General features: G+C 45.8%; 1 protein-coding gene across 2 annotated transcripts in view; it reads right to left on the bottom strand.

Annotated features, from left to right (window-relative positions):
- Positions 1-2,353: 2,353 nt before the first annotated feature.
- The window catches only part of PEAR1 (platelet endothelial aggregation receptor 1), a 390,559-nt gene continuing 375,310 nt past the window's right edge, over positions 2,354-17,602 (bottom strand). For both annotated transcript variants that reach the window (XM_069604561.1, XM_069604559.1), the window contains exons 23-24: positions 14,478-14,693; positions 2,354-4,703 (exon numbers count right to left, since the gene is read on the bottom strand). In XM_069604561.1, the coding sequence (XP_069460662.1) occupies positions 4,534-4,703; positions 14,478-14,693 (386 nt within the window). In that variant the 3' untranslated portion in view covers positions 2,354-4,533. The remainder of the gene's footprint in view (positions 4,704-14,477; positions 14,694-17,602) is intronic.

The raw sequence follows: 17,602 nt of genomic DNA on the forward strand, positions 1-17,602 counted from the left end.
TTGCCACTGAAAAAAAACGAAGTAATAGTACCAGCTCCACCTCTCTTAATTGCTAGCTGACATGGGGAGCTTGTCCTTTGCATATCTGGCTTATGGCCTTTAGAACGAGTGGCAGTAGCAGCTTGGGCTTTCTTATACGGTGCATTTTTCTGTGAGTTATATGTGTTCGCTCGACTTCGGAGCTTGAACGGCATTATGAAGGCCTGTTGGATGTAATTATAACACTCTCAAAGAGAGGTAATAGCTAGGTTAAGCAGTGAATCAGCGTCACACAGCAAGGCTCAACCAGCTGCAGAGTAATGGGTTGTGATAAAGTTGTAACAGGTAGTGACGGTAGTAAAGTCCCCAGCATCTTTTAACAATAAAGCCACCTAGCGTGTGTCGTATGGGAACCGTTCAGCACACGCGAGTCTTCAGAATAGTGTGGTATAATAGTTTCCAAAAGCAAATATACAAAGTTTACCGCTTTACACTTGTGGTGATATTTTACTTCAGGTGCGTGAAAAGAGGCTCCAAAATGAACAGCAGGCTGGAAAAATGTCGATCATCAGCACAGTGACAAATATCACAGGAACAGAAGAAACACACAACTGCGCCACGGAGCCACCAGGGACATCAGGAACACTCCGAGCAGCACTCCGCCCAGGCACGGGCCACTCACTCTATCTCAGCCCCAGCCTCAGTCACAGCCTCAATGGACACGGGCATAGCCTCAGGGTCGTGTTTCTCCCAGCAAAAAGAGCCCTACGCATGTCTTTCACTAACAGTTAATCACTCATCACGGCATGGCAGAGGGGTTTGGGGGCTCAGTGTTTGAGGGAACAAAAGTACAGGACAGGACCGGGTATGCAGACCAGTAGCAAGGGAGCAGGGAGCTTGGAGATGAGAAAAATACAAAAAGAACCAAGACTGCCACACTAGGCCAGCTGTTTTCAGGCAGCTCCTAGCATTACTCTCTACGGAATGTCTCCCTTCTCATGACTACGTCTCGTCTCCCTCTCACGCTACGCTGCACTGCTTCAAAAATCACAGGAAAGATAGAGGAAAGCACCTAGTGCCGTCGCCGTCAAGCCGCACTGCACACGCCCAGACAAGTAGTCACTTCCGACAGCCTTTCCTAATGTCCTTAATGTATTGAAATATGATTCCTACCTCTCAACCTACCTTTAGGTGCGCCTGTTATTTGGGACATTCACTCTCCGAGACATGACCTTTGTGAACCAACTTCCCTATGGCTGACAACCCACCAAATAAATGGGTTGTATACTAATTGACCTTTCACAATTGACCATGGGAGAATTGACCTAATTTAGAAGGTCAATTAGGAAATATATGCGGGGGAACCCCCCACCCAATCCTAAAACCCCTGCAACTCCCTACCCAATACCCTTATATTATTTATAATACAAAACCAACCCAATACATATATAAAATAAATAAAATAATATAAAGGTCAATTGTGCAGAATGTCAATTAGGACCACTATAATTAGGTCAATTGTGCAAAAGGTCAATTGTAAAAGGTCAATTTGGGTAATACCAATAAATGCAGTTCAAATGATGTGAAATGCATACTTGCCAAAATTCTATGACCAAAAAGATGTAGGATTTTTCAAGTTTCAAAAATAATGCATACCATAACAATGACATCACAGGAAAATACAAAACATACATTGTTGGCACCACTGGAGCATTCTAAAATACACAAGCCATCAAACAGCACAGCATGGAAAGACGTTCAAATGTTTAAAATGTATAATTTTGAAAGGTAAGTAAACACTGAATTCAATTACAGACTGTTATCACACACAGCTGCTAGGCAACGTTTGCCACTGCTCTGCAGCAGCAACCTGGGCAGTACATATGTATTTCTGCAGTTCAAGTTGAACACTGAACGACATGGAGAATGATAGCCTCCGCAGTCTCATAGGCAGATGCCTGTGTGATGGTGGTATGCTCTGCAACTTGCCTTCACTTGTGGTTCACCTAAGGCCTGTCCCGGCAAGAGCGCATGGCAGAGTCACGTAGCTGTCAGGTCAGTGGATTGGTCTGAGCCCATCACTCAAAGTAATCACTTGCCCACCCACCGCACAGACTCATGTGTTGCACGCTTTGCCCTGGGCCCAGTTTCAAGCAGCCTGCCTTAGAACCACACATATTACGTGCCAGTAGGATCTGTCGCCCAAATCTGTAGGCGGTAGGACTGCTTAAAATGTTGTAGCCTACTGCCTAAATCGGTAGGGTTGGCAAGTATGTGAAATGGGATCTTGCTCTTTCAGTACGCGAGCTTCAAGCTCGCTCTAGACCTGCCCGATCAAGTAAAACAAAGCAATGGAAATGACAAGACAAAGATATGGAATATTTAAGTCATATTTTAGCATATTTCATTTGCAACATGCATTTTTATTTCAATGTACAGGCAGAATAGTACATGCTATTTACATCAAGTTCCCATCTTTAGTCAAAGATGCCTGTCTGGAATAGTTGCCGCTGGCTTTATCTTCCGAGCGAGGCTTCAGCAATGGGAGTAAAGGCAGCTTAGTTTTAGGACCATGTTTTATTTGACCTCCTTTTTTCCTGTTTTAACATATGAACTTTTCAAGATGTAAATGTATTTGTGACTACGCAGCTTTTGTAGCCATGAGCAGCCTCAGTGGAGGCAGCAGCCCTTCTCTTGTGTACGTACCTGTCTCACTAAGAGCAGTGATGACGGCGCTCTGCTATATCCACTGCTAGGTCAGGAAATGTAGCACTCAAGATAACATACCACAAACTTCTCCACTTACTGCACAGAGAAAATATGTCCGATGCTCAAAAATATGGCACTAAGTGCTACACAACTAGTCTGTGCAAGTTTGCACGAGGGGCGGGACTTGTCAGGTGATGGGACAAGTGATTACCTCTTGTCTAATGTCGACTAATGCCATCTGAGTGCATCTGCTGACAGTGTAGGTCCTTTTACAGCCAACGGGGAATTGAAGATTACGATTGATCATCCAGCCACCCAATCCTCTGGAAAAATAGCCTTTTAATCCGAAGAAAGTAGGGCACACACTAAAAGGGGACCAGCAAAGACTAAAGTGCTCAATATGGTATTCCATGCCTTCTTCGTCATTTCATCAAGACCCCTGGCATTCATGTTCTCCTAGCTCCCCTCTTCTGAACCAGCCCCACACCCACAGTCCGACCTGTGCATGAAACCGGTTTAGATACCAATTAAAAAGTGGGCCACAGTCGCAAATGGGAACACGTTCCTTTTGCGACAGACTGTGTAATACCCAAGGGTTCGTTTTCTGGTAAAATGTGTTGCAAACTGTGCATTTGAAAGAATATTCAGTAACACTAGTCGATAACTACTAGCTGCAAAGTTGAGTAGCTCATCAAACTGACCCTTTCCGACCAAAGAAACTGGCCCAGTTTTTTACAATAAAACTGGCCCACACTATCAGGCTGGGCCTTTACTTTGGCATTGCCCTGTTGTCGTTTAGGCCTGTCCGACCGTGGCATCACCCTACAACATGTGGACTAAGTGCCTCTGAGTTTTGGTGTGATTTCCCGTCACCCAGAATCAAATGATTTACTCAGAATTATACGGCATATTCAGCGGCTTCTCCGCTTCAAATGTCCAGCTGATTATTTACTGAAGATGACATTGTTCGGAATCCAGATTTACTTCTGAATCCATATCCATGGCTTTATCACTTAGCCATGATCTTCGTTTCCGTGGCCCAACTCAAGTCGTCTTCGCCAAACCCTCGACTGCTGTTCAAGTCCAAGACCGTCAGCAGTAATTAGTAACACGAGCCAATGGAGTGAGCTGACTTACCTAGGTCCGCAGAAAGGGCAAGGAGAATCTGTACAAGTAAAAATAAAAAAAACAGCCCCTTTCTACAATTTCAGCACAATGAGTCCATCATACCAGAATGACTGAGGCCCGGCAGATCAGCCTATCCTATTGTTTCCTTTGTGCAGGTTTTTATGCGACTCTTGTGTCTGGAAAAAGAGAAAAGTCTGCACGTTGAAATTCTTGGGAAGTAGAGTAAATGTAAACCTCCAACCAATGCCAAGTCACTGTTGGAAAAGAGCTTGTTTTCCCATCACTATCAAGGAGACAGCTGGACACCTGTTTTAGTAGCACTGCAAAAGAGGTTTCCTCTTTTCTTCTGATTTCAAGTTCTTTGTCATTTCCTGTTTGCAAAGGAAGAGGCGCTTGTTCAGAATGCGTCCAGGTTTGAGTCGCGTGGCTGCATGTTCAACCGCATATCAGGAGGGAGGATACTGCAACATCCGCCTTGCAAAGGGGTGGTGCTTCTCGCATCGATCAGAGCGGTGGATGAGCAGGCCAGGCACATTGCTCTCCTGCGCTCTGGCTCCCCCCAATAGGTCGCCAGTAAAGGTACATGCTTTACCCAGGATAGGCCAGCTACCGGCCTTTTCCTTCCCAAGAGTGGCAAATGTTCAGCTGGGATTCTCCAGTCCTGCTGCCCCAGAGAAGGCCAAAGGAATTAAAGATGGCATAAGTGCGCTTTGGGTTTCACCGGTCTTGCCGCTTGGCCCGTGGAGAAGGCGGGTAGTGCCGCACTGGAGGCATGTCATAGTGGCTGGGAATGTGGCTGTTCTTGGGCGAGTCATAGTGGTTGGGCGGGAGGTTGGGGTTGGAACAGGTACTGCTGGCGATCCCCTCTGCTCCCCCAGTGCACAACTCTGCAGGCAGAAAAAGAGACTAGAGGTCAGATAAGGAACAGCACAGTCATTCTAGGAGGCATTGAACACATAACATGCTTTATGTTGACATCTAAAAATTGCAGTAAACGAGTAAATACATATGCATCACTATTAGATAGATAGTTATTTTCTGCATGTTAAATTTCAACCTTTTGTGTCAGCGTTGTTTTTTCTCCCTAGCACCCTTACCAATACAAGTTCAATACACTGACAAATCATTTGACCTCTTGTTAAAAATAAGGTGTGCTGACAAACATTCACGAGCCTAGTTTAAGCATCTAAAAAATGGCTACAGTTTAGCTATGGCAATGAGTCATCACATTTAGTTTATTAGGGTCCTGCCCTTTGCAAAGTTTCCCACTTCAACTTCCCCAGTGCCTTCCCGGTCTTTCATTCAGCTTTGGCTTCTGTTTGTCTTGATGTATTGTAAACCTAAGTCCTTCTTTTGTCTTTCTTTTTGCGTTATCGTTTTGTGATATCCATATTTTACCCATGCAGAGAGCGCGATTTTCGTTCAGCTATTGTGCGGCCAGTGAGGGAGGGCAGTCGGTTGCTGGTGTGCTGCAGCTTTCTGCGCGCCAGTGACAAAGTCTTGTTGGTGCATAGATTTTGGTGGGGAAAGACGTGATGGCAGAAAAAGTTGCAACTGCGTTGACAATGCAGGCCAGCATTTAGCAGACGGAGCCAGCTGGAAGCCAGCGGAAAACAACGAGTATTTGATATAATGACAATACAGTGTCATGCAGATGAAAGCTTTTCTCCCCTTTCAAAGAATATCTCCCATAACTCAAACACCCAAGTACTGCCTCTGAGATGAATTTCAAGGTTGGAATTGGTTAGAACCTCTACTGCAACATCAACCCGGAACACCGCCTTTCCCCCTGTAGTGTTCAGTGCAGCACATATACATGCAGATGCGATGCAAAGATGACATGCGCAGGGGCGTCATGAGATGCCGTTGCCCCACTGCTATGCAAATTGATAGTTCAACGCAAAGCACACATTTGTTGCCTTGCACCTCTTTTTAAGAAACTTTCATGAGTGATCAAATTGATAATGATCACAAAATTGGCCTTAAAACCCCTGCCAGAAACGTAGGGCAGTGGCTCCTTGAAAATCTGGCCATACTTTACCAGTTAAATCAGAAAGTCTTTTTTCTTTGCTGTTAAGATGCATTTTTTTTTAAACTTCTGAAAGATTTCTTTGGCAAATGGTTGGGTTATGACAACTATGGCTTGTCTAATTAATTGCTAAGATCACACATGTGTGACAGTTGGAATCTCCGAGCGAGCAAATCTATTAGGGCCATGTCTCTAAATAAAACGTTTCATGTCTTCCTTTACTCTGTCAGTGGTAGTGTATTATATTGGCAGCCTTTTTAGAATCTTTGTATTATTGTGATGCTGTTTATCGAGGGGGCACCTAGCTAATGGAACATTTTACAATCATAGATGGAAGAATATGGTGGGGGAAGCAGAGACACAAGGGAGAGGGGAGCAACCAGGGGAGGAGGAGGGTCGGCAGTTTGGTAGCAATGGATCTACAAGCAATCAGGGGAGGAAACAGTGGGGAGCAGATCACCCAGTCTTAGGTTGGATGGGGAGTGGACGGTGTGTGCACCTAAGTGTTAGGGAGGAGCCGTTCATTGAAGAGGAGGGTCGTGAGAATGCTGCCTCCAGATCAGTAATTCAAAATGGAAGAATTCTGGGCACCAATCTCTGAAAATGTCTGGAAATTCACTCATTTTTGGCAGAGCTGCAGGCAACTTCCTCAATGGCTGCCGCCTCCACTGCTGGTTAACTCTTTGGCCTATCACCGGCCCACTTTCCCCTGGTCAGCCTGTGTCCCACTCTGCCCCAGCTTGCTTCTGCTGAATCTCCTGTGCTTGTCCATCAGGCCATGCTGACGACTCCTTGCCCTCACTGAAGGATGCAACTTCTTACCATATCACCAGTTGCCTGATGTCAGTGTGTCTCACCCGGGAAGGTGCGTCCTCCGTCTTCCTGCCCTACACGTTTTTTTCTGTGTTTGATCCCTTCCTCATGTTTTTGGGCATCCTACCCGTACATCAACGGGTGCTAAAAGCTTTAGCATTCCCTGGATGCTCACAGGCAGGTGTTAGAGCAATGAGGATGGAACTCGTAAGCCTAGAGCCTGTGTCTTCTATTTTTGTGGATTTTCAGAACTGGTACCGATACGGCTGATATGCTCTGGGATTAACATGGAATTTATTGGAATTTATGGAGCGCTTTCGACAAAGCGCTGAATATACATAAGAAAATGGTATACATAAAATGAAAAAGAAATGGCAGAATGTACAGGTCAATGTTTAGGAGTCAGACAGGTGGGAAAGAAAATGTGATGGATAGAAGAAGAGCAAACAGCAAGAGGGATAGAATTATAGTCAAAGGGGTCAAGTAGGGCGAAGGAGTCAAAGCATGAGGAAGCACAAGGATGTTTAGGCAGGGGCGGCTCGTCCATAATGGGCGAGAGGGTGTCGACCCACCAGATCTTGGCACCCTCTCGCTCATTATGGAGGAGCCAGCCCAGTATAACACTGAGCGCTCCCTCAGCTGTTTTTTTCAGCTGAGGGAGCGCTCTGAACTGTCAAAGGGAAACAAAGTTTCCCGTTTAGTTCCCCAGCTGCACAAATTCAATGAGCCATGCAAGGCTGGGGTGTTTGCTTCCCCAGCCTTGCATAGCTTATTGGAAATGCTGGCTGGGGAACTGCATGTCTGTATGTGTGAGGGGGCGCTCCTGTGCCTTCTCGCACACACAGACAGAGCAGGCTGAAGTGGGGTATCTGCTCACCCACGCTCAGGCCCCTGCACGAAGCTTCCTGATTCCTGTTCATGATAGCAGGGGCTGAAGCGCTGGGGAGGAAAGACCCGCGGCAGAAGGTACGCTTGTTTATGTTCATGTATTTTTATATTTAAATATGTGTATGGATGCGTATATGCTTGTTATGAGTGAGTGATTGATGTATGCTTGTGTGAATGAAAGTGTTTGCTGTGTGCATGAAGTGTAAATGTGTGTGTGTGTGTATGCTCATTTATTTATTATTTAAATATGTGTATGTATGCTTGTGTTATGAGTGAGCAATAAGAGATGGTAGGAACCCGTAACTCACTGAACCTGGGGTCAAGAACATGAACCATGGGACAAGAAATTGGTATCACATGAAGGCAGGTGGGCGTCACCTAGTTTACACATATTAATTATGGGTGCACCACCAAAAAAAGGCCGACAACCACCGGGGTACACACTCAAAGATGCTGAGGTCTCTCTTCTAATCATAAATTCATATAGACACAATTTCATAAAAAGTGCACAAGTGCTAAAGTGCCAGTATTAATCACAAAGAAAATCTTACATACTTGTTTCTTGTCAAGCCACACACATTCACACCAAAGTTGTAAATGGAGCGAAGAGGGGTAAATCGGGATTTGGGGAGACCAATTAGGAGGGCCGAACAGTAATTAAGCGTGGAGAAAATTAAGGGAGAAATAAGGAGTTTGGAGGCATAAAATGACAGAAAGGGATGATCTCGACGAATGTAAAGAGAAGAAGATGGCAGTTGCATGCAGTAAGCGTAATGAGAGGAGTCAAATAAGACTTCTAGATTACAGGTTGAGGAAGAGAAGGAGGGCTGTGAGCGAGGAAAGGAAAGAGAAGGACGGAAAGTGGAGGGGGAGAAGATGGAGGAAAAAAAGAGTACCTCTATTTTAGACAGGTTAAGGTGGAGGAAATGGGATGACATCCAGGATTGGATGGCGAAAAGACACGCAGAGACTTGGAAGTGAAGGGAGTCTGTGAATTTGGAAAATGAAAAGAAAATGTGAGTTATCTGTACAGAAATGACAGGATTGGTTAAAAGACAAGAGAAGTGAAGAGAGAGTAATAGTATTGGACCCTTAAGGCACACCGTAGAGAAGAGGGCGAGGAGAGGAGAGACTGCTAGCCCAGGACACTGATTAGGAGCGCCGGTGATATAAGATTGAAACCAGGACTGGACAGAGCCAGAGATGCCCAGAGAGGAAAGCAGGGTGGGATGGTCTACAGTATCAATGGCTGCAGATTGAAGGACGTTTATTGTGCTGTGCAGAGGAAATTGAGTTTGAAACGTCTAAGAGAGCAGTTTCAGTGGAGTGGGCAGGATGAAAACAAGACTGGAATGGGGGCGGGGGAGGAGAGTACAGCTGTAAGTAGGAAGATACCTGTGAGTAGAAAATTTGCTTCAGAAGCTTTATACCAAGCTCTTCAATAATTTTCTTGATTACTTGATGCAATGCTTTCATGACATTATTGTACGGGAACAGTCCTGTTGTTTCAGCCACGGGCCTCCCTGTGGGCTTGTGGCTGCTGGCTTGTCTCTCGTGCAGTGAGTCGCGCAGAGGCATGCCTCTGGAATGCCTTTCCACTGCAAAGTGCGGCTCCCATGTTGGGAACAGCTAGGCTACTGAATACATCCTTAACCTACCTCCTGGCTTCTGGATTCTTCTATGTTGTTGTTTCTCAGTCATTGGGTGCCCGCAACATACTGCTTCAGCTGGCGGTGGCGGCTGTAACTGCGGGGACTTGCTGCCAACTACCGGCCACGGGTACAACTACAGCTCGCGAGTAAGGAACACTTAATTCCCATTTGTGTACCGCTTTCATTAAGCACATTGGAGAATAGAGCGTTTGCAGTGCCAATTCCCATTTATGTACCGCTTTAAATAAGCATATTTGAGTAGAGAGCGTTTTCGAGCGTTTGCATTACCAGCCAAGTCTAGTATCGGGCTGTGTGCACCGTCCAGTATCTCAACTTGTGTACTCGGCTTGTCAAGGAGATTGTCAAGGATAGCAGCGACTGCTGTGCTGAAGAAGTGTTTTTTTGTTTTTATTTGTAAAGTGGGCAGTCACACCTAGTGGTTGCAAAAGAATAGAGGCAACAATACAAGCGTTTTTCAATCTACATCTGCTGAACAATCCATTGTGTGGGTCCAATGGAAGAACATTTTTGACGTCTAGTTAATTGTGATTGGTGGACAAGGATTTTATCCGGAGAGAAAGCAAGCCATTCTTCTCAACTGCTGGGGAGTGGCAGGGCAAAGAATTTATGAAACATTACCAGTGATTCCTATAGGTGACGGGCAGCGAACGTGCTCTACTTGCTCAATTTGGTCCTTGCATCAATGTCGTAATGGAGCAGCATCTGTTTTTCTCACCTCACAGCAGCAAGGGAAGAAAGTGAATGTGTTTGTGGCTTCCCTGAGAAGGCTATCCAAAAATTGTGAATTTGGAGCACTTACTTACAGCCTGGTGCGCGACCAGATTGTGAGGTGCACCGTAGATAGAAAACTACAAGAGAGGCTCCTAATGGTGAGAGATCTTTCCCTAGAACAGGCCATCACCATGGCTAAACTGACTGAGCAATCTTCGCCGTACTCCATGACCTTGAACGCCTCTGGTGGAGTTGTGAACAATGTTGGAAGCAAGTCAGTGAAGAAAGTGAAGGTTCAGCCTTCCCCACCTAACCTGGTTGCGAGGGGTCCCCATCAGGCTTCCCGGGCACAGGCACCCAAGTTAGACATTAGGACTCTACACCAGTGGCCAGGGAGACCACATTTCTACCAGCCCGCATTGTCCTGCCAAGTGGGCAACATGTGCCAAGTGTAACAAGAAGGGGCACTTAGCGAAAGTATGCAGATGCAGGGGAGGCGTGCGATGCATTGAGGAAGAAGAGAACTTGATCCTTGAGGGTGTGAATGATTTCCTTATTGCTAGCATGGCTGGTTAGGCTGTAGATGCTCCTTGGTGTGAAGTAAAGGTCGATGGATATGAGATAAGAATGATGGCCGACTCAGGCTCCAAATACACGGTTGTGGGGGTGGATGTTATGCATACACTTGGCATTACTGTAGAATAATTAGATCCTCCTGATTTATGTACTAAATGATATGGGGGCTCACATATTCACATACTGGGGTCAAAATCTGTTGAGATTGCCTTTAAGGATAGAATAACCAGAGCAGTTTTGGCAAACAAGGGCGTACCGCTACTAAGCTAATGGCATCAGGAGGAGCTAAATATGGTTCTCAATCCCAAGGCTTTGCAACCAGTCATGTTTGTAGGGAATGGTTGGAGTAGTCGCTTTCATGATGCTGACCGTCTTGGTTGACTGAAGGGGTTCAGCCACAAAATAATTCTGAAAAGGGGAGCAAAACCTGTTGTGCGCAAAGTGCGTCCTGATCCTTTGTTGCTAAGGGAGAAACTTAAGGATGAGCTCAAAAAATTGGAGTTGAATGATCTCATTGTACCTATTGAAGCTGCTGAGTGGGTGTCCCCTGTGGTTATTATAAAAAAGGGGGATAGCAATATCAGAATGTATGTGGACTTCAGCTCACTCAACAAAAACATTTGAGTAGACCGTCATCCTCTACCGAAGGTGCAAGAAATGATTACACTGTTGTGTGGTGCCATGTATTTCTCCATGATTGATTTGTCTAGCGTGTATCACCAGAATGTGTTGCATCCGAATTCAAGGTCTTTAATCTCATTTGTTACGCCTTTTTCGAGCTTACAGGTTTAAAAGGATGCCTTTTGGGTTGGAATCCACAGTGGCTGTTTTTCAAGTCATGGAAAAGCTGTTTGGGGAGCTGCCCTATGTGTAAAGTGTTTTCAAGATGATATTTTGATATTTGCTTCTGGCCCAGTACGTCATCACGAGTATGTGTGCAAAGTTTGGAAGATTTTGGATCGAGCTGGTCTCACAGTCAAGAAAGAAAAGTGTAAATTCAACATGACGGAAGTGTCGTATCTAGGATATGTTATTGATTGCCAAGGCATCAGGCCTAAAGTTGATTTGATGGAGGCAGTGCTGAAAGCTCCCGCTCCCAAAATTGAGGGCATTTTTGGGACTAGCAGAGTATTAGTCAAATTTTGTAAATGTATTTGCAACCATTTGTGGCCCCCTGAGGGAACTTTTGAAAATAAATGACAAGTTTGTGTGAGGCATGGAGGGTCAGAGGGCATTCTCATGCATCAAAGGTAGTATTGCCAGTGCTCCCCCTCTCAGCATGTTTAATCTGTGTTGTAAAACTATTCTAATGACAGATGCCAGTGCGGTGGGCCTAGGAGCTGCCCTTATTCAGATTCAGGAAGGCAAGGAATGCACAATAGCATTTGCATCTAGGGCCTCACAAGGCACGGAGAATAATTATTGAACTGTAGAGAGGGAATCACAGGGGTGTTTTTGGGCAGTCAACCACTTCAGATTTTTTTGTGGGGAGTGCCTTTCGTTTTGATGTCCGATCACAAACCCTTGGTTCATGCACTGCGAGGATCCCCGAGGATTGACCGTTGGGCTCTGGCTCTCCAAGAGTAACATTTTTCAATTGTCTATGTTCCTGGCTCGAATAATGTTGTGGCAGATTGTTGGGGGGAGCAGATTTGTCATGAAGGTTGGTCCATGATTGCGGTCTTTGTCCAGAATAAGGTTTTGGATTTGGCTAAATGACGCATAGAGAATTAAGCAGATGAAGAGATGACGAAGACCTGTCAGTCATTGAAGGATGGTTGGCCGGAGCGGATGGTTGCGGTATGTGCTCAGTTTGAACAAGTCAAAGGTGAGTTGTGGATGGATGGTGAGATTTTGTGCAGAGGGGAGAAGGTAGTTCCTCCAAAAGGTATGAGAAGTGTAATTTTAGAAATTGCCCACATAGGGCATTTAGGAAGGAATATGACAAAAAAGGGTGAGAGAAACGTATTGGTGGCCCAACAAGGATGCTGAAGTGGAGGTTTTGGAAAAAAATGGTATGCCTTGCGCGCCCAGTGATAAGTCACATGTGATGACAGAACCTCCATTGTGCCCTGTGAGATTTGCAGCTAAGCCTTGTGAGAGGATAGTGCTGGATATAATTGGTCCTATCAAGGGAAAAGATACATGTTTGTGCTTATGGATTATCACTCCAAGTGGCCATGTAGGGGGTGGTCAGATGACATTACTGCCAGGTCAGTGGTGGAATTCCTGGATACCATTTTCAGGGTTGAAGGGTTTCTTTCAGTGTTTACGGACAATGGAGTGCAGTTCAAGTCTAATGTGGTAGCTGACTATTTGAGAGGAGCAGCGGTTCGTCATGAGACCACAGCATTGTAATGTCCACTTCAGAACGGCATGGTGGAGCGTTTCAACACAGTAGTGAAAGGGACGCTCCAATTCGCCAAAATGTCAAATTTGGGTGTGGTGTGTTTGGTCCAGGATACGCTCTGGGCCTACAGGACCACACCACATTCTACTACGGGTATTGCACCTTTTGTGGCATTGAGGGGCAGGAGGCCGATTGATGAGCTGACCCTGGAATGGCTGGGGACCTCAGGTCCAGTTAAGGTTAACAGAACAGTGCGTTAATAGAGCAGAAAAATGCCAGGAGAGGTATAAGAAATTGTATGACAGTAAGAGGAGAGTGTGTAATTCACAATTGGTGGCTGGCGATTTTGTTCCTTAGAACCCGAAGGTGAGAGGTGCTGAAGTCCCATATCTGTCTGCACCTAGGTGGGTTTGCAGGGTTCTAGGTACAGTTGTGGTGTTGGAGGATAACACGAAATGGAGCATAAGTCAGTTGGTGAGGTGTCATTAAGCGGAGCGAGAGTGCAGAGGTGTAGTGCACAAAGAGGTTTTACAGGTATCGGGTAAGATTATCGCCACCAAAAATATCGCCGTACATATGGTCGTCGGGAACGGCCATAGGCGATATTTTTGGTGGGGATAATTTATGGGGTAAATGGATGGGGGGGTTGCGGGGGTGTCCCCCGCTCCCTTTTAAAATATATGGGGGTTGCGGGGGTGTCCCCCGCAGGTTCCATGGGGTAATATCGCCGCAAAAATATGGCGAAATTTTTGTATGGCGATATTTTTGCGGCGATATTATCACATGGAACCGTTTCACAGGAGTTGCCTAGTGAGGATGGAGTTGTTGCTGTGGGGTCTCAGGAGGGAGGTGAGAGATGTTTTGGGGACACCTCGGTTGAGAGTGAGAGTGTTGTGGATGAGAGTGCAAATGATGCAGAGGGGAAAGGGATAGGATCCGAGGAAGGATCATCATCGGAAAGGCAGGTTGGAACTGACCTGCAAAAGAGCAGTGAACTGGAGGTCGAGCAGGAAAGAGTTGGTGCACAGATCCGGCGCCTGCCTGTCAAGTTCAGAGACTATGTATTGTGCTTGTTTAGTTAAGGGGCAAGGTGTGTGTGGGCCTCCCTGCGGGCTCGTGGCTGCCGGCTTGTCCTTCGTGCTCCGGGGACCTGCAGATGGAGGGTTGCCTTTCCGCTGGACGGTTCGGCTCCCATGTTAAGAGCAGGCTACTGAATAAATCCTTAACCTGCCTCCTGGCTCCTGGATTCTTCTATGATGTGGTTCCTCAGTCATCGGGTCCCCGCACCAATTACCTTATTTCATCTGATTTTAATAAGTAACTTGCCTGTATGTTCGATTTGATTGTATTCTGATTTGAATATGCAATTTGCTCCTATTATTATTTTAGTATTTTGTGAAAAGGCGCTATACAATGTTTCACAATTAAAACAAAAACTGGACACCACATGCACAGACTGTGCCAAGGAGTGGGAGTACCCGGAGCCCTAGGTTAAGCAGCATATTCTTGCTTGTTGACTGGTATGAGCAATTAGTTACCGCATACTCATTCTGTTTTTATCCATTCACTCATCTCTCGCTCTTTCTAGACATTCCCAACCGGCTCCAGCTCGATGCAATACCTTCTTCTTCTTTATGCTCCTTTGGGCTTTTCATGGGGTGATTGAAGAGGCCGATCTCGGCATAGGACATCTCCCGCCTCACAGGGGACTTCATCTCCATGTAGCTTCCCTCCGATGGCTTGGCCATGAGCATAGGCAAGTCCTTGATGGTAGCGTAGGGGTTTTCACTGTTCAAAGAGCATTCACTGGTGCTGAGGGCCTCATCCTTAATGTAGTCTGTAGAAGGCAACATACAATGATAACTTAGTCAAGAGAAATGTATTAATAAGCAGCTAAAAGTAGGGGAAAGCTTTGAAAAAAGTACTTTTTGGAGAATACATTAAAGGTTTCTGTTACTGGTTAAACTAAATAATTGTGTACATTGAAAAATGACAACATAGGAGTGATGAAGACCACAAACAAGCTATGCACACCAGGAGGTAAAGTACACCAAAGTACACCTGTACATTAGTATCAAAGCAATCAGATTTCCTGACTTTATGAGCACAATGGGTGGTCATTCCACGGTGGGCGGTATGGGATACCAGGCACCGGTAAGGAGACCGGTGCCGGTAATCTCTTACCACCCTACTACAAGGTCCCTCAGCGGGTCCCACCAGGAATGGCAGGTCTGACTAGCCATTCTGGACTGGACCCGTTAAGGGACCAGGGCGCTAATAACAGGCTCGCAAGTCGCGAGCCCGTTATTAGCACCCTCCCCATTCCCATTGAGCCGTGTGGGCGCTCAATTGGGAATGGGGAAGGGCATTTTCAATGGGGACTTACCGGTCCCGCAAAGGTCGGACTACACCGGTAAGTCCCCATTGAACTATACCGGTGCCGGACCCGTTATTGGTGGCAGTCATGGCGCAAATAGCGCCATGACTACCACCAACCTCGGAAGGAGGGCGAATGAGTTAAAAATGTCCCTATGATATAAAACATATTGAGTCCTACTGAAACAGAGAAGCCACTATGACATTGCCAGGACTCATTGTCGTTGCCTTGCCATTTACATTATTTATACCATTTGCAGTGTAGTCATCTGTAACATTTCAGCATGCCCATAATTTTAGAAGAATAACAAAGATTTATTAGCTTTACTACTGATTAAAAAGAAACTTTAGGCGCAAGGGTTGCAATAGCAGATTGCTTAATTCGGATTAGGAGGGAAATTTAGACTCAAATAAATATTTGTATTTCATTTATTTTGCATTGTATTTATTTGAAGAACAGGGATGTCAATCAATCAATTAATAAACTGTATTCGGCCATCAAAGTACAACATAACACACAACATTTAAACAATCACAGTAGCTCAAGTTGCCATGAACTTTCTTGACGGTATGAAAGCTGTATCTACTGCCCCGGGGCCTTTACTAACGTCCACTGGCTCTGACTCAGTTAGTTCTAATCAATTGGCCCAGTGGGCAGGCTTTACCCATCCCTTAATGATACCCCAGACTCTTTTCCCCAATAGAAGTGTATTAGATCCAGAGAGCAATGGATATAGTATCCTAGATCCCAGGCACTAATTACAATCGTGCTGCCATGTGGTGTGTCTCTCATTCCGATACCCACAATTCTGTTTGCCACTCTTTTTTCCTTTAGGTCAATGCTTATGGTGTCGAAGGCACACCCCCATCATGAGATAGTCTTTTGCAGTTTGTGATATCATCTCGAATTAGGGGTGAGCAACCATATACCACTCTGAACCAATAGGTGTACTTGTTTATTAAAGATTCCTGGGTTTCTGGATGTGCAGTGCTGACTTTGGGTGCTTCATGCACAAATAATAGCCCCACCCTTTATATCTCCCTCTCATATTTCCAGGTTCCATCCCTTGTCCAGACTGCAATCCGGGATCCCAGTGGTTAGTTACAAGGGGGACTGGTTTGTGTTCATCAGAGACAGCCCCTCCACTTTGCTTGCCGCCTGTACATATAGTTCTGGTCCCAGGTCTGCCTTCCTGTGTATGTCTGCTTTGATGGTTGAACAATTTTATTCTGAAAATGTAATTGTTGCGTGCAGGTGCCCGGATTGGCTGGTGTAAGGAACCCCTCTTCAAGCTGGACATTATTATGGCCTGTAGTTTACCCCATGGTATTAGGCGGTTTTGGGTGGGGCACCAAGCCACTCTTGGCTTTGTCCACTGTTGGCTGCCAGAACCTTGAGCAGCCCTACCTAATGGGTTGGCTCTCCACCACAATTCCTTCACTTCCTCTGTCTTCTAAGATAAGCAGAAGTAGCTTCTTTAGGACGGTCAATTCTGATAATATGAGGCCGCATTTGCATTCCGTTGGTGGTCCCTCATCTGTTCCATCAATGATGGTGGTAATTGTGGGCATTCCACGGGCGGCAGAAGCACAGGGGGGAGTTAGCACACACTGTAGCTTGTTGTCAAAATATGTCCCCCTTCCCTCATCTCTGCTAGCTGTTGATGGTAATAGTGATGAGGTGCTAAGCCTGGGTGTCAGCGGCCCCAGCCCCTGCTTTCCTTTTGACGGGGGTGGGGGCAAGTCACTGCATTCTGTGGTACAGTATTTTCAACCACATCAGGGCTTGGTGTGACGGATTTTGCCACTTTAGCAATATCGAGACCGTCAGTGCATTTTGACGCAATGGCATTTTCGATGGAGTTCTTTGAAATTAGGCAGTGGGCATCTGCTCAAGGCCTTCTAATCCCTCCGTGCTCTGATGAGATGAGTCCTCGAGCATGGCACTGTGGGTGTTGTAGTTCTCTACTGCTGTGACCTCTCGGCTGCAGCTCGCTCGACTGTAGGCGAGCGCTCTTGTACAGTCTACAATGTCATTACTGCATGAATTAGCCTGTAATTGATTGTTAATGGCTTTGGCTTTATTACCCATGAGGATCACGTCACTTCCAAGGAACTGATTTATCTCCTTGATAAGTTTGTAAGATTCACCAGTAAGCTTGTTGGGGCTATGGCGGTGCACATTAGTGCTGCCGGACTCAATAGCGGTGCCTGATGACGAAAGCGGCACCAATATTTTCTGTTTCAATGTCAATATTTTACGCTTTGGCTGGCCAAGCATGAAAGGAGCTGCATAGCAGAACGGAGGGTAAACCACCCTCTGCAATGGGAACCGGTACTGCTGCTATACCGGATTGATGCAAAAGCAAA

Source organism: Ambystoma mexicanum, chromosome 1p, assembly GCF_040938575.1.
Source record: "Ambystoma mexicanum isolate Mex_15411 chromosome 1p, UKY_AmexF1_1, whole genome shotgun sequence".
NCBI classification, from domain to species: Eukaryota; Metazoa; Chordata; class Amphibia; order Caudata; family Ambystomatidae; genus Ambystoma; species Ambystoma mexicanum.